The sequence below is a fragment of the Marmota flaviventris genome, chromosome 2 (genome assembly GCF_047511675.1).
Source record: "Marmota flaviventris isolate mMarFla1 chromosome 2, mMarFla1.hap1, whole genome shotgun sequence".
NCBI lineage: Eukaryota > Metazoa > Chordata > Mammalia > Rodentia > Sciuridae > Marmota > Marmota flaviventris.
The window spans coordinates 6422977-6446581 of NC_092499.1; the positions used below are offsets into that span (position 1 = coordinate 6422977).

The 23605-nt window shown below is 55.3% G+C and overlaps 2 protein-coding genes and 1 long non-coding RNA gene across 6 annotated transcripts in view; 1 reads left to right on the plus strand and 2 right to left on the minus strand.

Moving 5' to 3' along the window:
* Nucleotides 1-6082: 6082 nt before the first annotated feature.
* LOC114101585 (uncharacterized) lies at nt 6083-7493 on the minus strand. Its single transcript, XR_003584349.2, has 2 exons — nt 6844-7493; nt 6083-6607 (listed from the first exon to the last, which is right to left on the minus strand). It is a non-coding gene; the product is annotated as an uncharacterized lncRNA (long non-coding RNA).
* A 195-nt stretch (nt 7494-7688) lies between these two features.
* On the plus strand, nt 7689-23110 carry Slc25a29 (solute carrier family 25 member 29). Of its 4 annotated transcripts, XM_071607542.1 has the most exons (5): nt 7689-7974; nt 15490-15533; nt 19016-19207; nt 20433-20516; nt 21108-23110. In XM_071607542.1, the coding sequence occupies exons 1-5, from the start codon at nt 7941-7943 to the stop codon at nt 21855-21857; spliced, it is 1104 nt and encodes a 367-aa protein (XP_071463643.1). In that variant the 5' UTR covers nt 7689-7940; the 3' UTR covers nt 21858-23110. The 4 variants fall into 4 exon arrangements, with proteins under 4 accessions (XP_071463643.1, XP_027802487.1, XP_071463644.1 ...); XM_027946686.2 differs by lacking the exon at nt 19016-19207; XM_027946687.2 differs by lacking the exons at nt 7689-7974; nt 15490-15533 and adding an exon at nt 18738-18933.
* Yy1 (YY1 transcription factor) overlaps nt 14502-23605 on the minus strand; it is a 48352-nt gene continuing 39248 nt past the window's right edge. Inside the window, exon 3 of the mRNA XM_027946684.3 lies at nt 14502-15852. Coding sequence (XP_027802485.1) covers nt 15642-15852 — 211 coding nt within the window. The 3' untranslated portion in view covers nt 14502-15641. The remainder of the gene's footprint in view (nt 15853-23605) is intronic.

Below are 23605 nucleotides of genomic sequence, written 5' to 3' on the forward strand. Positions count from 1 at the left end.
GCTGTGTGTTGGGGGGTCCCCTCAGCCTAGATTTGACTGGGGATTTGCCTCTCCCAGCTGTGTGACCTTGGATCAGATGCACAACCTCTCCAAGGTTTGATTTCCCAACAGACAAGGGACCTCAGATTGTACATGGTGGAGGCAGAGCCCAGGGGGTGCCTGAAGGAGCCTCCCCTCTGGGGAGCCAGGCCTGCTGGAGGCCTCCTCTATCAGTCCCAGAGCCCATTGTGTATAGCTGGCCCAGGCTGACTCCTAGGGGGTGACAACACCCCAACCATGCCTGGAGCTGCGGTGACAGCCCTGAAGGGAGGGCACAGCCCTACCAAGCAGGGCAGTTTCTGGCTGAGGCCATGGGAAAACTGGACAATTGAAAAATGCACTTTTAGGGGCTGGGGATGTGGCTCAAGCAGTAGCGCGCTTGCCTGGCATGCGTGCGGCCCGGGTTCGATCCTCAGCACCACATACAAAGAAAGATGTTGTGTCTGCCGAAAACTAAAAAATAAATATTAAAATTCTCTCTCTCTCTCTCTCTCTCTCTCTCTCTGTCTTTAAAAAAAATGCACTTTTACTTTTCATAGCAAAAGGAAAAACTACAAGTAAGAAGGAAAGTCCCCAGCCCGGGCCTGGTGTCCTGCCTTCCAGTGGCACTAGGGAAATGCCCATGTTCTTTTTTCAAATACTGCTTTGCAGTTTGCTTCCTTCCCTATCACCGTGTCTCAGTGGCCCTGCCAGCTGAGTACTGGGGGACCCCCTTCTTGTGACCATCCACAGCACTGGAGATATGGGTGGCCAAGCAGATAGGGGTGGTCGGGGCTCTGTGCCAGGCAGCCTGGGCTTAGCCCTCACCTGCTGCTCCTAGCTGCATGATCTGGAAGAATCTCTTTACCATCCTAGGACAGTTTCCTCATCTGTAAAATGGGATAAAAAATTTTGGTACTGGGAATTGAATACTCAGGCACTTTACCACTAAGCATTCTCAGCATTTTTATTTGTACCAGGGATTTTTTTGGTTCTAGGGATTGAACTCGGGCACTCAACCACTGAGCCACATCCCCAGCCCTATTTTGTATTTTATTTTATTTATTAATATTTATTTTTTTAGTTTTCGGTGGACACAACATCTTTATTTATTTTCATGTGGTACTGAGGATTGAACCCAGGGCCCTGTGCATGCCAGGCGAGCACGTTACCACTTGAGCCACACCCCCAGCCTATTTTGTATTTTATTTAGAGACAGGGTCTCATTGAGTTGCTTAGGGCCTCACTAAGTTTCTGAGGCTGGCTTTGAACTCACAATCCTCCTACCCCAGTCTCCCGAGCTGGAGCTGCTGGGATGACAGGTGTGTCACCACTTCTGGCTTTTTTTGGGGGGGGGGGGGGCGGGGGGGTCTCACGAAGTTGCTTAGGGCCTTGCTAATTTGCTAAGGCTGGCCTCAGACTTGTGATCTCCTGCTTTGGCCTCCCGAGTCACTCCACCTGGCTAACATGGAAATTTTATCATGTAGCTCCAGACAGTTGGAGAACCAAAGAGTAATGGCCATGCAGCCTCGGAGCTGTGCCAGCAGGTGTGCTATATGGCTGCAGTACTGACGCGGGATCTGCCACCATGAATGGCCACAGCTTTCTGCAGCAGGGTCAGTTGGATGACTTCAAAGGTTCCTGGCAATGGTTACTTCATTGGGAGACAGAAATGAATCTTGGAGCCACTGTTGCCTTGTTCCTAGGGTCCCCTCCCTGGCCCTGGTCTTGTCTCTTGATGTTTTCCAGGCATGGATACCCTTCTCAGGTACTTATTGCAGCACCTTCTGCTGGCCACACTTCCAGACCCTCAGGCTCTGCCCCAGGGCATCCTCAACGCTGTGCCCACTGCAGACTGGGCTGAGAAGGCCCTTCTCCTGGGCCTTGGAGTTCTCACTTGGACAAGATGAACTCAAGACATCACCAAAAAAAAGTTTATGCAAAGGGGCAGATATGTAGAGTGAACCAGTTTAGAGAGCTAGCGTAGGACATGAGGACCACAGGCAAAACAACCATACTGTGCATGGGATTCATGCCACATAAGAACATTTTATTTTTTTGGCACCAGGGGTTGAACTCAGGGGCACTCAACCACTGAGCCACATCCCCAGCCCTATTTTGTATTTATTTAGAGACAGTCTCATGAGTTGCTTAGTGCCTCACTAAGTTGCTGAGGCTGCCTTTAAACTTACAATCCATCCTCCTGCCTCAACCTCCAAGTAGCTGGGATTACAGGCGTGGCCACCAGACTGAGCCAAATAAGTTTAAATGCTCTTGCTACAAAAGCAAAAAGCTCTATAAAATGAAAATGTTAATTTGCTTTTACTATCTATGTGTATGTTATATACCTTAAATATACTCAATAAAATGCTTTTTCTTAAAAACATCATACATTCATTCTCTGACAATGTCTGAGGGTCAGGTCCCTGAGGAAGCTCGGCTGGGTGGCTCTGTGTGGTCTCTGTGAGGCTGCAGCCACTGAAGGCTTGACTAGGGTGACTCACTCAGTGACCTGAAGCCACACCCTAACCCCCCTGCACAGGGCTGGAGTAGCCTCCCAGCAGGCACCTGACTTCCCCTAGAGCAGGCAGGGGGCACCCAGCTGGCCCTCAGGACTCCGCTGTGCGGCCCTCTGTGTTCACCAGGGTGTCACCAGGCCCAGTGGGGGGAGGGGACGACTCCACCTTGTAAAGCAGGAACACAGGAATCAAGCTGCCATAAAGAGCCAGGAAAGGCTGTGGCATTCCCTGTGAGGGTCCAGAAGCCTGTCGGTCTGCAGCTGCCCTGGAGGCTTCGGGAAGGAGACCACTGAGCCCCTTCTGAGGGGGGCAGGCCTTCCTGGCAGGCAGCAGGAGAGCACCCCAGTGTGGCCTGACTGGCAGAGTGGCCTGGTGAGCCAAGGCCAGCTGGGACTGGGAAGGCTTGGGACACTGGAGTGGAGAGTGTGGACACACCCTGTAGTGCAGGTGGAGGCTGCTGGGCAGTAGCAGGTGAAGGAGGGCCAATGCCAGGGAGGCAGGATGTCCTGAACCAGGTGGGTAGGGAAGCAGCCCTGATAGGAACCCCAGGGCCACCCAGCCGGCTGGTGAGCAGGCACTCAGCATTCAGTGATGCAGGGAAAGGGTCGAGGAGGAGCTGCCTGTGCCCTGCACTAGGACAAGCTCAATGTGGGTGCCCCCTGCTGTGACACAGAAGCTGGAGGTCAGGCACTTAGGAGACCAAGGACAGGACAGAGCCCCATGCAGGAAGGGGGTGGCACAGGAGACTGGCTGCAGGAGAGAAGACTTCCTCCCTGTCCACCACCCCAGGAGGACGTCACTGGGTCCGGCCTTTTATTTTTTGGTACCAGGGGTTGAACTCGGACAACTGAGCCACACCCCAGCCCTATTTGTATTTATTTAGAGAGTCTCACTGAGTGGCTTAACGCCTGGCAGGGTGCAGCTGGGGAAGGCGGCACAGGCCATAGACTGGAACCTGAAATCCACTCCAGGATTCTGGAACATTCAGAGTTGCTAGGTTGCAGGACGTTGAGGGCACTTCTCCGGAGCCTTTTCTCTGCCAGTCTCAGGGGCTGCCTGTCTCCAGCTGCAGGGCATGCCTGCCGTGACCATGCCTGGCCCTGATGGGCTCTGTGCCTGGCACACAGTGTCTCCCTGCCAGCTGCCCCTCCCTCTCCCTCCTTCCCAGGATGCCAACTCCACTTGCCCTACCAAGCACCAACCTAGGCCAGGCAGGAGCACAGTGCCCTCCTGTGGCCCCTGCCCTCAGAGGCCTGTTGGCCTGGGACAGCCTGAGCTTCCAACATTTGCCACTGTCTGTAGGATCCTCAGAAAGCATGAAGGTGGGACCAGATGGGTAGCAAGTATCCTGTCCACAAATAAGTGGCTGAGCTCCTCCAGTCCAGCCCACACCCTGACCGGTTGGCCTGCAGACCCCTGCAGCTCTATTTTTATTTGAGAAGCATTTGGCACATCTATTCATATCAATTCCCACCTTGAGTTTCTGGCCAGATGGAGTGGCACAAGCCTGGGGGCTGAGGCAGGACTGCAAGTTCAAAGCCAGCCTCAGCAAAGTGGACAGACCCTGTTTCAAAGAGTAAAAAGGCCTGGGGATGTAGCTCAGTGCTAAAGCACCCGAGTCCAGTCCCCACACCATCAATCAAAACATGGAGTTTCTGGTCATCTCGCTCTGGCCTCCTAAAGCCAAGTGGAGTTCTGAAAGGCACTGGAGCATGCCAGGGGCCTGCAGCTCACCTAAGGGGAAACTGACAGAAATGCTATTATCCCACAGGCTGGTGGCAACTTTGGAGCTAAGGGGAAAAAAAAAAAAAAAACCCTTAGTAATTTAGCTGGTTTATCAAATAAACTCCCATCTTCATTTCCCACAAAGCCAGAACCGTTTTGCCATGGAAGCACAGAACCAGGGCAGGGTACTGCTGGGCCCCAGAATCCTCCCAGACCCCGTCCCACACAATCTAAAGCAAAGACCTGCAGGAAGGGTCTGAGCTGAGATCTTTGGAGACACTGAACCTGAGTGCTAAAGCCCCTTAGGGAAAATGTTGGCTTAAATGCAGATGCATCCTACCTGCTCCTGGGGGATGTCTCCTTAGTTTTGGGGTGGGGCCTGGGACTGTGCCTCTTAGCTGTTTCCCTAAGACATGACTCAGCCCTGCAGGGCCCAAGGGGTAGCTGATTCCACAGCAGAAGTCAAATGAGGACAGACGCCCGTAGTCAAAGCCACAGGACAAGCCTCCCCCAGGCGTCCTGCTCAGTACCCTCCCCACCATGGTGGAACGCAGTTCAGCAGGGGGGCACTCTGTTCCTGATGTTTTTAATTCTTAAAATACATCTTAGAAAAACTGGAACCATCCCTTGTGTTTCTCTCACAAGCCACATGTCCCCGGAGAAGGGTCAGCTGTCAAGCCTGCAGAGGCTCTCTTCCTAATGCCATCATGTTGGAGGGTAGGATTTCAACACATGAACACGAAGATCACAGCAGAGGGTTAGCCAAGCTCCTTCTGAGGGGACAAAGGAAGTTCTGGAGATAGATCTATGCAAGGTTGGGGGATGGGGAATGAGCTTCCCAGGAGCGGGTACAGGAGCAGCCAGTACAAAGGCCCTGAGGTGGGAGTGCAAACCTGAGTGGAGCAATTAGGGGATGAAAGACAAGCAGTGAGGCTGTAGCCAGGTCACCCTGGGCCTCAGGGGCTCATGGCACTGAGATGGGAGCCAACTGACAGCCCACTTCTCATTTAATTCAATAGATTCCAGAGCCGGGAGAGCAGAGGACTTGCTTTTCCTTTCTGCCTGCTGATGGCTGTTTCCCCACTGTCTTGTGTAAGAAATGATAAAATAAATTACCAAATAAAAATCCACCCTTATCAGTGACCTGACTCATCCCCTGAGACAGTTCCGCTTCCAGCCTCCCTCTGGTCCTGGGAGTGAAAGGCAGGCTCTGTGCGGCAGCACATGTCCATCGGGTTACTCGGTGTTGCCTTCTGCTTGCTCTCTCTCTCTCCAACCACACGGAGGCCAAGGAGGTCGAAGATTGCTGTCTGTTGTGTCCCCAGCACCAGGCACAGCCACGCCAGGATGAAGAATTCTCGGGCAACAGGGACTCTTTAGGGAGGTGATTCACAAAGCCCATCTCAGTACCTACCCCCAGTCCCCTACCCAGTGCCCACCAAGAGGCCCTGGGGCACCTGAGGTAAGCAGGTCAGATCCTGGTCCCACCTTAAGTGCCTCCCACCCCCACCTCTCCCCTGCTGACTGGCCCTAGGCAGAATGCTGTTCCCCACCACCAGCCCACCCCCACTGTCCTGCTGTCCTGGCAGGGCCACAGCTAGAGGCCTGCAGGCCTCACCTGGATCCTTGCAGGGGGCTCCCATGAGGCCTCCCTGCAGGGTTTCTGAGCTCAGCCATGGTTTGTCTACTGTGTACCAGGCTGCTGCTTGGCCCCTTCCCAAGACCCCCAGGGAGGCAGAGCTCAGTGCTACCACCCCAGGCACAGTACCCACTTAAAGGCACACATATTCTCTTAAAAAATAAAGCAAAACAGACTGTCCTTGTCTTATCAGTTTTTATGTAATATTTTTTTCCTGACTCAGTGTCTTGTTGTGCTCCGACCTTTCACAGTCTCCCCAACGCATCCCATGAGCCACCTGGCTGGGTCGAAGGCTGGTGATATTCAAACCTAGGCCTCCAGACCCCTAGTTCAGGGCCCACCAGCCATCACGAGCACTGGACTAGGAGTCAGCAGCCCTGGGGTTTGGGTCTCTGCTTAATGATGGTTAAATTTAGATCCTAAGGATAAACTGAAACACACAGGAGCAGTGGAATCCCCTGGCTTCTGTATCACCAAGTTTCACCAGTGACAGACGCTGGCATCCTCCCCAGGTAAGGTCCCTCCAGGGACACGCATTCACTGCAGTCAGTGGCTGTACTGCAGAACCTGGCAACACAGGACGAAAAGGGCGGCGAAACGTGGCACAGGGTCTTGCCGGAGGCCCTAAAGGAGGAAGTCGGCCCCACAGTGAAGAAGTCTCAGGCCTGGCCGGATCCAGGAGGACAGTCTAAACCGCCCTGAGGCCCTGGGGAAGGGCAGGGAGAAGTTGCCAACAGGACGCTGCCAGGACCAGGGGGCCCCGCCCACTGCGAACGTCAGGAGACTGGTGGGCCACGTCCGCTCAGCTCTCCACCCTACCGCACAGCTACCCGCGACCACCACGGGCTCGAACTCCGGGGCATCCGCACACTCCCTGCTCCGAGGCCCACGGGTCCAGCTCGGGGTCCCCTCCCCAGAGTCGCCCGGGCCCGACTTGCGCACCTCTGCACGGTGGCTGGAGTCCCCGCCACCAGGCCCGCAGGGCCCGGAAGTTCTCAGCGGGTCCCGGCACCTCCCTCGCAGCCTGGCGCTGCTCCGGCGAGCCCTCCCTCGGCCCGCCGGAAGGTGAGGGCCCCGGGGCTTGGCGGAGCCCCTCGCCCCTCTGCCCGCCGGTTTTGAAGTTCGGTCTCCTCTCACCCAGCACAGCGCCCGGCCCTGCCGGAAGCGCGCGGCGCGCTCAGACCCTCTCATTCCCGCGTGTTCTCCGGAGACCGGAAGCCCCAGAGGCCACCTCCAGGTGGGCGCGCAGGCAGGACAGGCGAGAGCGCTACGAGGGCGCCCTTTCGCCGCCCAAGGAGTTTCTCGACTAGTCGTGCTCGGGCCTGCAGGCCTCGGAAGGTCCCGGCGTTGCATGTCCGTTTTCACGGCAGTGTCCCATTAAACAGGCGAGGACGCTGAGGTCCCGCGGCAGACTCGGAAACGAACCCAGGTCGAAGTTTCCCAGGCCCTGTCCCCTGCATAGCTGGCCTGCGTGGCACACTAGCTGAGGTCCTTGCATCCCGCTGGCGGCCGGCTCCCAGAAGGTTATCGGCCCCGGCAGTCGCCACGGCACTCACCGCGCTTCCTCCCTCCGAGCGGCGCGGGCGGGCGCGTGAAGCACACTCTTTGTCTGCGGCACTACGGCGTCCCACCCCCACGCCCGCCACGTTCCCCCGCCCCGCCCTCCGGCCGCGCCCAGCCAATGGGGATCGGCGGCAGCGCGCGGCGCCCGGGGCGTTGTCCGCACCTCACGCGCCCATTGGCTGCGCTGTGCGCCCCGCGGAGCGGGCGGGCCGAGGGCGGGGCGCGGTCCGAGGTGAGCGGCCGCCGGTGGCAGGCGGGTGCCCGGCGGTGAGGGCTAGCCAGCTGGCCAGCGGCAGCGCAGCGCGGGAGCCGTATTTGGAGCTGCCCCTCCGCCCCGATCTCGGACGCCCGGCGCCGAGCAGGAGGCCAGGCCGAGCCCAGTACAGCACGCAGGGACCCTCGACGGCGGCCGGCCGGGTGAGGGGTCCGGGAAGGAGAAGGAAGAAGAGAAAGCACGGCCTCGCCGGTACCCGGCCATGGCGCTCGACTTCCTGGCTGGATGCGCTGGGGGTAAGGAGGCGTCGGGCTCAGGGGCCGGAGCGAGGCGTCGGGGATGCGGGCCAGCCCAGCTGTGAGCCCTCGGACCGGCGCCTGCCTCCGGCTGAGGTCTTCCGCCGGGAACGCGGAATAACAATGCCCTCTGCGGTCTCGTGGGCGTTAGTCTACTTGGGCCCCGAGGGCGCCTGGCGCGAGGCGCGCGGGGGCAGGTGTCTTTTCAGTCCGTGGAGGCATGCTGTGGAGGTCTGGAGCTCTGGAGGATGCGCCGCGGCCCCCTGCGCCCTCCCCATAGGTCCCTGGAGCATCCCGCAGCTCTATCCCGCGCCCACTCGGTGCAGGGTCCTTTCCCAGGCGGTCCGGTTGGTAGCGGACCCGACCGGGTTTCCCGCAGCTGTCCGGGCGGGGCCCTCCTTAGTGGACTCGCCTGAACGCGGGCGTCGAGCGAGGCCGGAGCGAGGTCTGCAGTGCAAGTCCTGGGTGCACGCTTTGGCTCGCCTGCCCCTACCTACGCGGTTCCGTGAGCCAGAGGCGGCGGGCTTGACACGCCGCGCGAGCAAGCTGGTGCGGGCACCCTCAGTGACGCAGGGGTGGGCGCTAGGGTTCCTTCCCCAGCCTGCGACCGGACTCTCCGACCGTGGGCGTTGGGCACTGCACTTACCTGTGTGGCCTTTAGTTTCTCTGCTTTCCCCTTAAAGGTCAGTTTATTCAACAAGTATTAGCAGAGAGCCTGGTTTAGCCCCCAGGAGGTGGCGGACCCAGCGTGTCAGGCAGAGTATCTGGCTGGTTATCTCACGGCCTGCCCAGTCCATTTGCATCTGAAGTCGGCTGCTTTTCTCCTCAATCACCTGCCCTTGTTCCCCGTTCCCCGCTGCTCATCTGCTTGCATTTGACTTTAATACAGCCCTCAGCTACCAGCCAGCAGAGAGCCCCCTAGGAAGAGGAGCAGCTGTTGGGCAGTGCCTTGGGCATTTAGCTCAGGGAGCTTCCTCCTGGGCAGAGGAGGCTAGTTGGACAGGTGCGTGTCCAGGGCAGTGATGTGTGCCGAAGGGGTTGAAGAACTTCCCAGTCTGTTTCCAATTAGACTTATGGAAGCTGCTGGAGGAAGAAGCAGCCCAGAGTTTCCTGCAATTTGGTGGGAGATTTCTTCCAAGTCCTGGGTGTGGGTAGAAGGGTAGGGGAAGTGGCCTCTAGGGATCCTGCTTCCAGATACCCAACCCTGTCCCAACAGCTCCCAAGACCCTCCTCTGCACCCTCTACCCACTTTCAACAGATGCTGCGAAGTGGGAGGGGGCAGGGATACACTTCTGCTGGCCAGGACCCACTCCCTTCTCCTGGGGAGGGTGGATTCTTTCCCTACAGGGGTGGGGTTCCTTCTGTAGTTGCAGTCCTTCAATGGAGGTGTCCTGGGAGTCCCTAAGTTTGGGAAAAGAACACTCCTAAGGCCAAGCCTGCTTAGAGACCCTAACCAACCCGACACATGTGTTGGGTCATCCCTTGGACTCTTGCTCAGGCAGGTACCCTGCCTGGAATGCACTTCTGCCCATTCTCACTGAACCTACCAGGGGGAGGTTGTGTACATGTGCTCTGCCTCAGGGCACCAGCAGATCCTGTCCTAGGGTTGGGGGCAAGGTTAGGGTGCAGCACCCTGGCTGTGGTGTAGACCACCCCCCAGGCCCTGGTCTGCAGTGCAAGCCCTGGGTGCATTGTGCTCACTTACATGGCAACTGTGCAGGCATAGGCCTGAACTTTTCAGGTGACTGAGGATGGAAGTTGGTAGAGAACCTCTCTCTTGGTCTCATCCAACAGAGGAGAAATCTAGGCCCAGAAAGGTAGAGAGACTAGTGAAAATCACAGTGCTTCTCCAGTGGAGCTGGGCCACTGGGGGATGACCCACTGGAAAGTGACCCGACCTCAGGCTTGCCTTTTGGGCTTCTGGCACCCTAGGCTGCATAGGAACAGGGATCAGGCAGAACAAACACCTTGGGATCTGGTCCCCAAGGTCCCTGGCTGGTCCTTTCTAGTTTGAGTCCCTCCCATCATGGAGGTCAAGAGTAGGAGATGGCAGTGCTTCCCTCTGTGGGCCCTGATGCACATACTCATGAAGGAGGATGGTGTGTCCCCTTCAACAGGCCCACTTGAGATGAATGTGTGAGCTGATTGGCCTAGGGATGGGCCAGGGGAGGCAGAGTAGGCACTTTGATTGGCAGGTTCCTAGGGCCCTGCATAGTGCAAGGGTGAGACTGTCTCCCTTCCCCAGAGAGGGGATCTGCCCCAGATGGGCAGTAGGGATGGGGCATGGGCAGGAGGAGGCACAGAGAAGTACTCAATTACACGAGGAGCACTGATCTGTCATTCTGATGCCTCATCCCACCACCAGGTGCCAGAGGGACAGGGGTCTCTCTCCTCCCCTGGAGGAACATGGAGTGGGGGTTGTTCCTGAGAGACAGCTTTTTTTTTTTTTTTTTTTTTTTTGCTGTTGGGGGGATACATGGGATTAAACCTAGGGGCGCTTCAACACTGAACTACATTCTCAGCCACCCCACCGTTTTTTGGATTTATTTATTTTAAACTTTTTTAAAAATATATTTTTTAGTTGTTGATGGACCTTTATTTCATTCATTTACTTATATATGGTGCTGAGAATGGAACCCATTGCCTCTCACATCTGCTGGGCAGGTGCTCTACCAGTGAGCCACAATCCCAGCCCTTCTTTTAAACTTTTGAGACAGGGTTTCTCTAAGTTGCTTGGGGGGGACTCACTGAGTTGCTGAAGCTGGCTTTGAACTTGTAATCCTCCTGCCTCAGCCTCCAAGATACTGGGATTACAGGCGTGGACCACCCCCACCTCTAGCTAAGCCAGCTTTTCATGTAAGGCAGTGGGCCAAGGCTTTGGAATTGGGAGACTGGGTTCACTTTTTCTGGGGGGCTGTCAAGGGAAGTGGTGAGGCAGGGCTTCCTGGCTCTCAAGGGGACTGTGAGGTGAAAAGGGTAAGACCCGAGACCCTGTTGGAGACAGACCCCACCTTCCACGCTCTTCCCATTGGGGGAGGTTCTGGTGAGAGGTCCAGCCCTCACAACTAAGGACATGCAGGCAGGTAAGAGGAGAAAGTAGGAATGGGATGCCAGTGCTTAGAGCTAGGGCCTCTCATCAGAGGTAGCAACCTGCCCTCTTCACCCCATCCCAGAGGTGACTAAGGCTGTTGCTGGCATCTGGGTAAGTCTGGGGTCAGAGGCATGACCAGCTACCCACAGGAAAGGAACCCCACTGCTGGGTCCAGCTAGAGGGACAGGAAGGTCAAGTGGCACCTACAGGAGACTAGGTTTCCAGGTACAGCCCACGTGAACAGCTTCTAGTACTAGGATTTATAAATTCTGAAAATTCACAGCAGGGGCTGGGATTGTAGCTCAGTGATAGAGAACTTGCTTAGCATGTGTGCAGACCTGGGATAGATCAGCATCCAAAAAACAAATAAGTAAATACAGTAAAAAAGCAATCCCCCCAAAACAGAGATTCAGAGCATGAAGTGAAAAAGAGAGTGGCTCTAGCTGGGGTGGGGCCCTCACCATCATCTCAACTATTTGGGAGGCAGAGGCAGAAGGATTGCAAGTTCAAGGCCAGCCTGGGCAACTTAGCATGATCCTGTCTTAAAATAAAAAATGAAAGAAAAAAAAAAGCAGGGGGCTGGGGATGTGGCCCAGCGCTAGAGCCTTTGCCTAACCTGGATGAGGGCCTGGATTCCATCCTCAGTACTGGGGGCGGAGGGGGGGGGCAGATCTCACAGAAGAAAAAAGGATGCCCGAAGGACCAGAAACAGATGAAAGTCAGGCGGGAAGAGTTTGGTGGAATGTTGGGGGCTCCAGAAGGAGGAAAGGAGCAGGTCTGGAAATGATGGACATGATAGATAAATAATAGTGGAGATTTTCCCTGCGTGGGGAAAATCTATAGTGAAAGGGTGGGTGGAGTTCCAGACGGGTTCTAAAGGAGACTCAGCCTTGGCATCCCCTGCTGACATTCCCCTGATATGCAGAGAAGATTGCAGAGGTGGGCTCAGTGGTAGAGTATTTGGCTAGCACATGAGGCCTTGGGTTTGATTCTCAGCACCACAAATAAATAAATAAAATAAAAGTCCATTGGTAACTAAAAAAAACATTTTAAAAAATGATTGCAGAGGTAAATAGTTTGTGACAAAGAAACACACTGGCAACAGATCTCTCACCTACAGCACTGAAGGCCTGAGGTGAAGGGAACCCTTACTGCCTGCACCCAGAAGTCTTCACCAGAGCATAGTGTCAAGAAATGTATCTTGCAAATGAGCAAGAATTCAGAGGGGCTGGAGCTGGAGCTCAGTGGTAGAGCACTTGCCTAGCCTGGCAAGGCCCCGGTTCCATCCCCAGGGCCACAAAGAAGAGTTCAGAGGGCATTTGCCCTGTGTGTTTTATCTGGGAGAAGTAACCAAGAAAGGCTCCAGCAGAACGGCAGGTGATTGGAGCAGAAACCAAAACAGGAGGAGAGAGAATGCAGGGAACTGTGAGGCTCCCTGGTTTACAGGCTCTCGTCAGTGGAAGGTGGCAGGGTGGGGCTGAAAGGGGCACAGAGAGCCTTGGGGTGGTGGGTGCTTGCCTTGTTCTCTGTAATGATTAGAAGTGTTAGACGTAAAAATAAACCCTCTGTTGGACTTAGAAATTAAAAAAGGAAGAGGATAAACAGGACAGGACTGGAGATGTAGCTCTGTGGTAGTGCAAGTACACTAGTTCAGCCGTGCGAGGCTCTGGGTTCCATCCCCAGTCGCACAGAACATTAAAAATAGAACAGGGGCTAGGGCTGGAGCTCAGTGGTAGAGCGCTTGCCTAGCACATGTGAGGCACAGGGTTTGATCCTCAGCACCACATAAAAATAAAAAGGTATTGTGTCCATCTACTATAAAAAAATTAAAGGGCTGGGGATGTGGCTCAGGCGGTAGCACACTTGCCCTGGCATGCGCATGGCGCTGGTTTCAATCCTCAGTACCACATAAAAATAAAATAAAGATGTGTCCACCGAAAACTAAAAAATAAAATAATAAAAATTTTCTCTCTCTCTCTTAAAAAAAATTTAAAAAACCAGAATAAATAGTAATTTCCCAAACTTGCAAAAATGGTTCAGAAAAGGAAAAGAAGTAAAATAAACCATTTGCATAAAATAAGATGGCATAATGTGGATCTTTCAGTTGTTTTGATGAAATCTGAGACGGCTTCAGATTGGGTTGGGAAGTGGTCCAGTTACAGGTTGTTTATAAGAAACATCTAAAACAGTAGCAAAAAGAGGTTCAGAGTTAAGAGCTGGACAAAACTCTACCAGGCCAAATAGGAAGCAGGCCTGGCAGGGTAGTACCAGAAGCACCCTGAGGACCACAGCATGGAACCGAAGAAGAGGACATCATGTCAAGATAAAGCACACTTTGAGAAGTAGATATGTAGTGGCTCCATTAACCTTCGGGCATCAGCTGGCAAAATGGCCAGCTCTCCTGCTGGGCATGGTGGTGCACACCCATAATCCCAGCAGCTCAGCAGGCTGAGGCAGGAGGATTGCAAGTTTAAAGCCAGTCTCGGCAACTGAGCAAGGCCTTAAACAACTCAGTGAGACCCTGTCTCTAAAATACAAAATAGGGCTGGGTACATGGTTCAGTGGTTAAGAGCCTCTACCAAAAAAAACAATATATGGCCAGCTCTCTGGAGACAGCAGGTCAGCATTGGGGAGGAGGCCCCAGGGCCAGAGGGTCCAGGTTTGAATTCTGGTTCATCACTCACTCGCTCTGTGCCACGAACATTCTCTGTGCCTCAGATTTTTCATCTATAAAATGGCTTAATTGTCCTTTATCAGGAATGGGAGTGGAAAAATTAGAATATGAACATATTAAGAAGCGTTACTAGGAGATCGAATGTTACTGTTTGTTATTTAGCAAATGTTAGCCCCTTTTTTGGCAGTACTGAACCCAGGGGTACTCTACCACTGAGCTACATCCTCAGCCCTTTTTATTTATTATTTTGAGACAGGGTCTCACTAAGTTGCCGTCTTCCTGCCTCCTGCCTGAGTTGCTGGGATTACAGGCATGTGACATCATGCTGGGCCAGTGTCAACTCTCTTATTTATTTAAAGATGTTTGTTTATTTTTTTTAAATTTTTTTTAGTTGTTGATATAGATCCTTTATTTATTTATTTATTTATATGTGGTGCTGAGGATCAAACCCAGTGCCTCACACATGCTAGGCGAGCGCTCTGCCACTGAGCCACAGCTCCAGCCCGTTTATTTTTTTAATTGTAGTTGCACACAATAACTTTATTTATATGTGGTGCCAAGGATCAAACCCAGGGCCTCACAAGTGCTAGGTGAGCGCTGTGCCGCTGAGCCACAACCCCAGCCCCTGGTGTTGACTCTTAATGATACAAATACACTATTAGCAACAAAGCACATGCTTCCCCCACCCCACCTTGTTGTGCTGAGATGAAACTCAGGGCTTCTTGCAGGGTTTTTTTTTTTTTAAAGTTTAGTTGGACACAATACTTTTATTTATTTATTTTTATGTGGTGCTGAGGATTGAACCCAGGGCCTTACACATGCTAGGCGAGCGCTCTACCGCTGAGCCACAACCCCAGCCCCACAAATGGAGAATCTTAACAGGTTTACACACAAGGTTCTAGGGAAGTGTGAGAGTTGGCATCAGTTGTTTGACCTTGACGAGCCTCAGTTTCTCCTGTGAAATGGGGTAACCAGGCTGTTGTGGTAGTCATGTTGAGATTCAGGAGTGATGTTGAGATTTGGACTGGAGCAGTGTTTCTGAGCCGTGTTGGAGGGGTGAACTTTATCCTTATAGCGGGGCTGAATTTTTGGCAGGCCCTGAACTAATATGTAACCAAGCATGACCACAAAGTCACAAGATGCCTCCCTAGGCTTGAGGTGGCTCCCACTCAGGGAAAGAGCAGAGGTGTCAGTTACACCTACTTCACTGCAGACAGTTCCGGGGCCTGTCCCCCTGTTTGATCATTTAATCTCTGTGATGGCCCTCAGGGAGACAGATGCTCATCACCTGCTCAGGTGAGGAGAGTGAAGCCCAGACACTGAGTCCTTGGTGGATGTGCCTGCTAAGTAGCAGAGGGAAAGTTCAAGTCTGGGTCACAGGCTGACCCCAAATTCCAGCATCCCTGGAGTAAGCTGCCCAAGCCAGAGGTATATAGGGCAGTGGACATCCTAGAAACACCGTGGGTAGCCTCAGGGCAGCTCTGGTCCGCTGCCCAGACCCCTCAACTGCAGTGTGGGGCAAGGAAAGGGACTCTAGCCTCCAGCTGGAAGATGCAGGTTTGGCCTTGGGAACCCCACCCCACACACGCCACCAGACAGGATGGCAGGAGCTCACAGGGTGTGCCTGGAGCCCCACGGGCACACAGTCAGTGTCCCCTTCCTCCCAGCAGCTACCGCCCAGTTCTCCTTGCCAGACCCCATCCCCAAGGTTCTGGGGCATTTGCTCACAAGTACACGTTTCTTCTTCCAGGTGTGGCAGGCGTGCTTGTGGGACACCCATTTGACACCGTCAAGGTGAGTCTCTGTCACTCTTGGTTCTCAGGCCCTCATGGAGGCACAGATGTTGGAAAGAGGCTGCAGCGTTACAACCTCAGGAACGAATCTGAGGGCATCCCAGGGGCTTTAGAAGAAGATAGCAGGCAAGTTCTCCAGACACCTGGGAGGGCAGCTGCTTCCCACCCACCTAGCCGACTTCCTTCTGGGCTCTTCTTCCATTTCCCAGCTGGGGCTGAACCACAAGTTGAGTTCATGGCCAAGTTCATTCTTGGGCTTGGCCAGCTGAGGTTGCTGAAGGGCAGTTTTCTTCTCACTCAGAATGAATTCAGATATTTTCCTGAAAGAAAAGTTGAAGGAGGTGCGGTGGAGCCAGCCTATGATCCTAATGACCTGGGAGGCTGAGGCAGGAGGATCATGAGTTCCAGGACAGCCTCGGCAACTTCGAAAGACCCTATCCCCCCATCCCCCCCAAAAAGAAGTCGGTCTGTAGCTCAGTGACAGAGTGCTTCCAGAACATGCACGTGGCCCTGGGTTCAGTCCCCAGTACTGCAAAAGAAGAGTCGAGGGAGAACATGTAGAAATACTGAGAAGTCAAGCCTGTCAGCTTTCCAGTGAACATGATCTTCACAGAGCAGTGATGTTCCTACTTGAGAAACTGAATCAGAACTAAGGGACTGTTTCCAGCGCTGGTGTTCACCTGTGCAGTGTCTGTGGCCAAAAACCTAAGGTATATCCCATGTGCGGCTTGCTCTGGGAATGGGCCTGGGGCAGGCACTCCCTTGAGCTGGGCCCCATGCCTGGATCAACTGGAGAGTTCCGGTTCTCAGACACCAGGACAGAAACCAAGCAAACCCATGTCCTCCCGGAACCTCACCAGTTTTTACCCTGCGGGTGGGGATTTGTGTTCTCATGCTGACCCTAGTCAGCACCCTCCCCTGCCGTCTTCCCAGGGGCCCAGGCAGGCTGCAGCGGCAGGATGGTGTTCGCACCTTCTACACTTGCTGCAAACACTGAACTCGGTCTTTCCCAACGGGAAGGCAGAGTTGGAGGCAAGACACGTCATCCTGAGCTGGGATGGGTGGACTTCCTGGTTCCATTTTTTCAGTGAACCAGGTGTTTGTTGGCAAAGGAAATAACTTGTTAATTTCAGGCTGGCATTTCTTCCAGTGCCGGCAGGAGAGCCTGGCTTTATGTACTGGCTTTGACCTTAAAAAGTTCTGTCCCTGGTCCAGGCCTCCCCTGCCAGCCCATTTGCCCCCTGACCTTGGGGTAGTCACTTCCCCGAGACCCAGATGTTCCCCTATGCAAAGCGAGGGGTTGGATGAGATCATTAGGGGCCAGACTCATGCTGTCCAGTGCTTGTCAGGATGGTTTGTGTGGGATTAAATGCAAGCTCTGAAAAGCCCAGACCTCCACCTGTTGTAGGCAAATCTGGGGAGAAGGCTAGAGGGCCAGGCTTTCTTGGTAAGCAGGAGCCCCGAGTCTCCTGCATGGGCCTGCTGTGAGTGAGGCCACTGCCATGCCCGTGCCACGGAGCTGCCCATAGGCCAGAGCAGCCCAGGACAGCCTGGCAGTGTCCATGTTACACTGTGTTTGTATCTTATGGTCATGTGTCTCCAGTGCCTCTTGCTGTGTCCAGCCAACCAGTACCTTGGCCTCTCCTCAGCCTGTGTCACAGAGGCCAGGCCTGGAAGCGCTGACTTGGCTGGGTCTGGCCAGAGAATCTGCAGGCTCCCACTCATCCCAGGTGGTCCCTGTCAGGCTTGGGAGCCTCCTAGGTATTCTGAGTTGCTGAGCCCAGGGAGACCCTGTACCTCTCACACGCAGGAGCCTCTGTACTGTCACCACCCCTCCCTGGAACAGAGGATGGCCAATGAGAAAATCATTTGCACCTTTTTTTCTTTTTCTTTTTGCCACTGTGGCCCATGGCATCACATTTGGGCCAAACTACCTTTAAAAGCTGAGCTTTTTATTATGTTGGGGAGCCAGCCTGTCCTCAGGGATCATCCTGTGCCCTCTAGTCCCGCCATGACCACTTGCTGCTGTGCTGGGCCTATCCAGGGTCCGCATCTCTGGCTCCCTGTAGTGGGCTTTTGCAGCTTTCCAGTGTGGAAGTTAAGCACTCTCATTAAAAGAAAATTGGGAAACCAGCCAGGCTGGTTTTATGCACACTGTAGTCAGGGCCTGGCCCTGGCCCTGGCCCTGAGGGCATGTGATATTTTTAAAATGTGTTTTAATCATCAGGTGCGCACACTCAGTTTAGCTTTCTATTACAAAAGTAACATACTTTGCAAAAACAACTTTAACCCTAACCCTACATCAGGTACAGAGAGCGCCCATCCTGTACTGCCCCCCCCACTGCCCCGAGGCTGCTCTGAAAAGCAGCAGTGGTGCAGCCCCTCGGCAGCCCTCGGCAGTCCCTTGGCAGCGGGCTCCTGCTCACTGCTGCTCCGGGTGCCTTTTTAACTGGCCCGAGTGGCCACCACCCAGCAATAGCACATGGCCAGTCCCTGGAGGCCCCTGGACCTCTGCTCCTATATCCGTCACCTACAGGATCCACTACTCTAACTCCCGATGTCACAGGCCCCTTTCATATAGCTGGAGCCTTGCTTGGGAACACGTGAGGGAGACTACTGAGCTCCCTGTTGGCCCACGCTGACCCATCCCTGGGAAATTCACACTTCATTCCTCCAGGTTCCTGGGCCCAGGTTCAGTTATTCTCTGTCACACCCAGAACCACAGCCAGTCCTCAGGCATGACCCTTCCCACACAGTTTTGTGCAAAGGTAGTTTTCTGCCTTACTGCATCGGACATGACAGTAAGCAGAGACACTGTCCCCAAAGTAGTGATGGCCACCCCAGGGCAGGGGAGGGGTGGTGGGAGGCTGGCTGAGGGGCTCCGCACCTGGATGTGATGTTGACATTTTGTGTTCTTTAATGCCTTTGCTGTCTGAGCTAGGGGCCATCTGAAAGTAGCAAAGTAACTTTGTTGCAGATGAGTGGAAGCTTCACCCGGAGCGCTAGTGAGTACAGACCAGGCGGTCCTCCTCGTCGCCCACCCAGGCCTGTGCCCGCACCCCACCCCCAGAGTTCCCCAGGCCTGGCAGGGGCAGGAAGGGCATGAGGCAAGTTGGGCCCAGCACAGGTCCTGGGCTGGGGGCTCGGGTGGGGCTGGTGGAGAAAAATCAGCCCCCTCTGAATCGGGGGCTCTTGTGGGGGGCGGGTCTCCCAGGCCTGGGGGAGCTGGGAGCCTCTTGGACTTGAGTGCAAATGCCCACTTCCCCAGGGCGGCTCTGCCACTCCCTTCAATCCTCAGAGGAGCTCCTGTCATCCCAAGACGTGAAGAGCCTCAGCTCTGGGTGTTCTCGGACTTGGGCCAGATTTCACTCCCAGACAGTGAGGGCTTCTTCCAGACCCAGGTCAACACCAAGAGCTCGGTTGACCTAAGCTTGACATCCCAGCTGCTGGGCCTGGGCACTCAATGGTGCCTGTGTCCTGCAGATACTTAAAGACAGCCCAGATGTCAGTGAGGCTGACCCAAGGAAGGGACAGTGCTGCTTCACATCAGTTCTGCTGAGAGCCCGCAGTGCCAGTGTCGAGGGCTTCAGGAGAAGCAGAGGTGCCCTGGAGACCCAGAACACTGAAGGGAAAGACACTCGCCTCGCGGGCCCCAGGCGAGCTGCAGTGCCTGGTGTTAGTATGGGCTAGAATTCAAGGAGGGGTTTTGCTTTTCTGCTCTGAAAATTGCTCCCCTCCCTGCCAAGTCCTGGCAGAGAGCTGGGCATCAGGGTAGGAAGGGTGCTGGGGCGAGTCGGCGCCAGGGGCACGCCACTGCCAGCTGCTCCGGCCACTGGGGGCCTGTGTGCAGAGGTGGTACCGTGTTTCCTAACAGGACTCTCTGTGGTGCACTGACCAGTGGGGAGACCCACCTGTTTTGGTGGAGAGTGTTAAGGCTTCCGAGGAAGCCTGGCTTTCCCTGGGAGGGTGCTCCCCTGCTGCACCCCTGACCTGCCCTCACCCTCCCCAGCACTGCTTGCGTCCTTGGAGAGGACAGCCGTGGCCATGTTTCAGAACATTGCTGAGCCTCCGTCTTCCCGTCTTGGAATTGGGACCCCTGGCAGTGCCCAGGGATAATGGGTGTGACGCACCTGCTCCCCAAGCCCTGGCTGTGATAAGGACTATTTCCGAGTCAGATCTAGGGAACCCACTCCTGAGAATATGATGTGACCTAGTTTTCCCAGCCCCGTGACGCGGATTCCAAGTTCAGGAAACGCCCCTCCCCCTGTGCCGGGTAGAGCCTGTGAATGAGCAGAGATAAGCTCTTGACAAAGACTGCTTTGACTGGAGGAGACAGGCCCCAGAATTGCTGCCATGGGTCCCCAAGGAGGCTCTCAGCTGTTTTCCTGTCACTACTATTAACTTGTGACCACAGTTCTCACAAGGGGCTACTGACAGGACCCAAGCAATAGTGCGACCCATGCCCATTGCCCTGAGGCCCGCCAGGGAGGAGAGCCAGCTACGGGTCATGAGGTTGGGAACTCCTTTGGCCTTGGCCATGGTTTGGGATGACAGGTGTCACCTGGACAATAGGTTGGTCCCAGGAGACAGTTCATGTCCCACTCTAGCATACTGTGCAATAGTGGCAAAAAACAAGGGGCTTGTCTCAGTTGGAGGTCTTGGGGACCTCCTGTCCCACCTACAGCTAGCTGTCCCTGTAGTGGTATCCTCCCTTGAAGAGGCGTGAACACCTGGCTCTGCCCTGCCTTAGAATCTCCAAAGCTACAGAAGGCTACTAGTTCCTGCGCCCTGTGTTGGGCCGCCTTGGGAGGCCTCCCTGGGCAATTGTGAGCACTGAGCCAGGGGACTAGGTGCTCTGGTCCCCTGCTTGCCTGCCTCTTACCGGACTCTGTCCTTTCAGGTACGACTCCAGGTGCAGAGTGTGGAGAAGCCCCAGTACCGAGGGACCCTACACTGTTTCCAGACCATCATCAAGCAGGAGAGTGTGAGTGGCCCGGGCAGTTGTAATGTAGGGTTGAGAAGCCACCACCCCAGACCAGCGTGCCAGAAAACAACACCAGGGTGACTAAGGGGCATGAAGACTTTGGAAATATAAAATCATGTTAGGTTGAGGACTTTGCTTCAAATAAAATTCTGCTTGGAGCCGGGTGTGCTGGTGCACACCTGTAGTCCCAGTCATGTTCAGCTACCCTGGAGGCTGAGGCAGGATCCGTTGAGACCAGCCTGGGCAACATAGTGGTACCCTGTCTCGAGAAAAGCAAAAAAACACTACAGTGGTCATGTGGTCCCAGCAGCTCTGGAGCCTGGAGCAGGGTCATCTCAAGTTCAAAGCAACTTAGCCCTGTCTCAAAATAAAAAGGGCTGGGGATGTGGCTCAGTGGTTGAGTGTCAATCCCCAGTACCCACAAAAACACAGTTAACAATAACAATAATTCTGCTGGTCCTCATGAACCTGGGTGGGCTAGACTGCCACCGGCTGTGTGGAGAGTCTGCGGAGGTAGGCTGGGCAGCCCTGGTCTCCAGGCAGGCACAACAGCACTGCCCGCCTTGATGGCATGTATCTCTGTCTCCACAGGTGCTGGGCCTTTACAAGGGCCTGGGCTCGCCGCTCATGGGGCTCACCTTCATCAACGCGCTCGTGTTCGGGGTGCAAGGCAATACTCTCCGGGCCCTGGGCCAGGACTCACCGCCGAACCAGTTCCTGGCTGGCGCGGCTGCGGGCGCCATCCAGTGCGTCATCTGCTGCCCCATGGAGCTGGCTAAGACTCGGCTGCAGCTGCAGGACGCCGGTCCAGCCCGTACCTACAAGGGCTCGCTGGACTGCCTGGCGCAGATCTACCAGCGCGAGGGCGTGCGCGGCATCAACCGGGGCATGGCGTCCACGCTGCTGCGGGAGACGCCCAGCTTCGGCGTGTACTTCCTCACCTACGACGTGCTCACGCGCATGCTAGGCTGCGAGCCCGGCGACCGCCTGCTCGTGCCCAAGCTGCTGCTGGCCGGCGGAACGTCGGGCATCATGTCCTGGCTGTCCACCTACCCGGTGGACGTGGTCAAGTCGCGGCTGCAGGCCGATGGGCTGCGGGGCGCCCCGCGCTACGGCGGGATCCTCGACTGCGTGCGCCAGAGCTACCAGGCTGAGGGCTGGCGCGTCTTCACGCGAGGGCTGGCCTCCACGCTGCTGCGCGCCTTCCCCGTCAACGCCGCCACCTTCGCCACCGTCACCGTGGTTCTCAGCTACGCCAGAGGAGAGGAGGCCCGGCCTGAGGGCGAGGCCGCGCCAGCTGCCCCCGCAGGGCCTGCCCTGGCCCAGCCCTCCAGCCTGTGATGCCCCTCCCGCCCTCGGGCCAGGCCACTCTGCAGAAACCCCAAAGACATCAGGCCGCCCCTTGCAATGTAAGGTTGAGAAGCCATCACCCCAGACCAGAGTGCCAGAAAACAACGTTGTCAGGGTGACTAAGGGGCATGAAGACTCAGGGCCGGTCTCAAGCCTGGGCCAGCACTCCATCAGACCCGGGTTCAGTTCCCTCATCAGCTTGACCTGAACCGTGAATCACTCCTCCGGCCTCGGTCTTCTCAGCTGAAATGGGACCCTCTTATCCACATGTGTCAGCCAGGAAGGTCAGAGATGGTGCCCGAGCCGTCTAGCACCAGGACTGCCCGAGTTGGTGTCTGGACCTGGAACTTACTCCAAAACCCCACCAACACTCCAGCCCTGCTCCCAGATCCGCTCTTCCTGCTCTTGCCCTGCAGGTTACCTGCGGGATCTCTGATTGACAGGCTGCCCAGGGAAGATTTGACCTCCTCTGTATTGGGACAGGTGGTGGCTTGGAGCTTTTGGCATGGCACAACCAGGTGCTCTACCATTGTGCCAGCCTTTCCATATGACAGCTCAGAGTACCCTAGCAGCTGCCCTTCCTACTGTAGGGTGACCTGGGACCTTGGCAGGAAGTCTGGAGTCTCCTTGTCAGCGGAAGAACCGGTTGGGGAAAGAGGCAGTGGGAAGTCTCAACAGTTAAATTGGTACAGCAGCTCGGCATGTGGCACACAACTTTAATCCCAGTGCCTCAGGAAGCTGAGGCAGGAGGATCTCAAGTTTGAGCCCACCCTCAGCAATTTAGTAAGGCCCTGTCTCAAAACAAACAAAAAATGATGTAGCTGTAACCAGAAGTCCTTTCACTGAGACCTCAGGCTTCCTGTCTGCAAATGGGGGCAGAGGTCAGTTGATATCTGGGTTTATGGGTCACTACCACCATCCAGGATTCCCCAGAGTATGTAGAGGCTTGGCCAGAGAGTGGCATGGGATCCCTTCCAGAGGCTGGGAAGCTTGGCTCGTGGAGTGGAAGTTCCATGTCTACTCCCAGCAAATGGTACCCGCCAGCCAGTCTCCTGAGTGCCTGGTGTCCCTGTGAGGGACAGAAGGGCTTGTTAGTGGGTTAAGGCAAGGCCAGTGCGGGTCCCTTCACTCTGAGGACTGTTAACTCCCCAAAGGAGGCAGACTGCTCGGTGAGGACCCCAGCTCGGTACAGCCTCTTGTTATTGTATAGAAACCAAGGGAATAAAGTGCTGATGGTTTTGTAAGTGAGGGACTTTTGTGGACTGTGGGAGGGGCTTTGTCCTCTGGATCTCCCTGCGGGTGGGGCTCAGTGGTCTGGGTGCCCCCGCTCCTGACAGCAGCCCTGGCAACGTGACCTGGGGCAGGTTAAGGTTTCACATGAGCACCTGTTTCCTCCCCTGCAAAGTGTGAAGCTCGAGATAAAGCCACGGCTTCGAGGCAGTCTCAGTAGCAAGTGCACTGGGATGTTTTCCTAGCTAAGGGAGGCCTGTGGTGGGGACACTGCCAGCAGGGAAGGGCAGGGGCGTGCCTAGAAGAGGGATGTCTCAGTGGAGCCATTGCTCACATTAACCCTGGCAACTAGTGCATGGTGGGACCTAGCCCAGCCCAAGCGCCTGGAGGGCTTCCTGGAAGGTCAGCTAAAGTTAGCTTCTGCCTGCCGTGATCCAGCCAGCCCTGGAGGCCCTTCCTTCCAAGGCTGAACCAACAAGCTGAGCCCCCAACACTATAGGGGAGGGCCC

Bases quoted from the DNA above. Each gene is read 5' to 3' on its own strand.
- Slc25a29 (XM_071607542.1), top strand. From the start codon at position 7,941: ATGGCGCTCGACTTCCTGGCTGGATGCGCTGGGG. The intron at 19,208-20,432 runs GTTAGTATGGGC...CTGTCCTTTCAG, and splicing joins GGCGAGCTGCAGTGCCTGGT to GTACGACTCCAGGTGCAGAG. The intron at 20,517-21,107 runs GTGAGTGGCCCG...CTGTCTCCACAG, and splicing joins CCATCATCAAGCAGGAGAGT to GTGCTGGGCCTTTACAAGGG.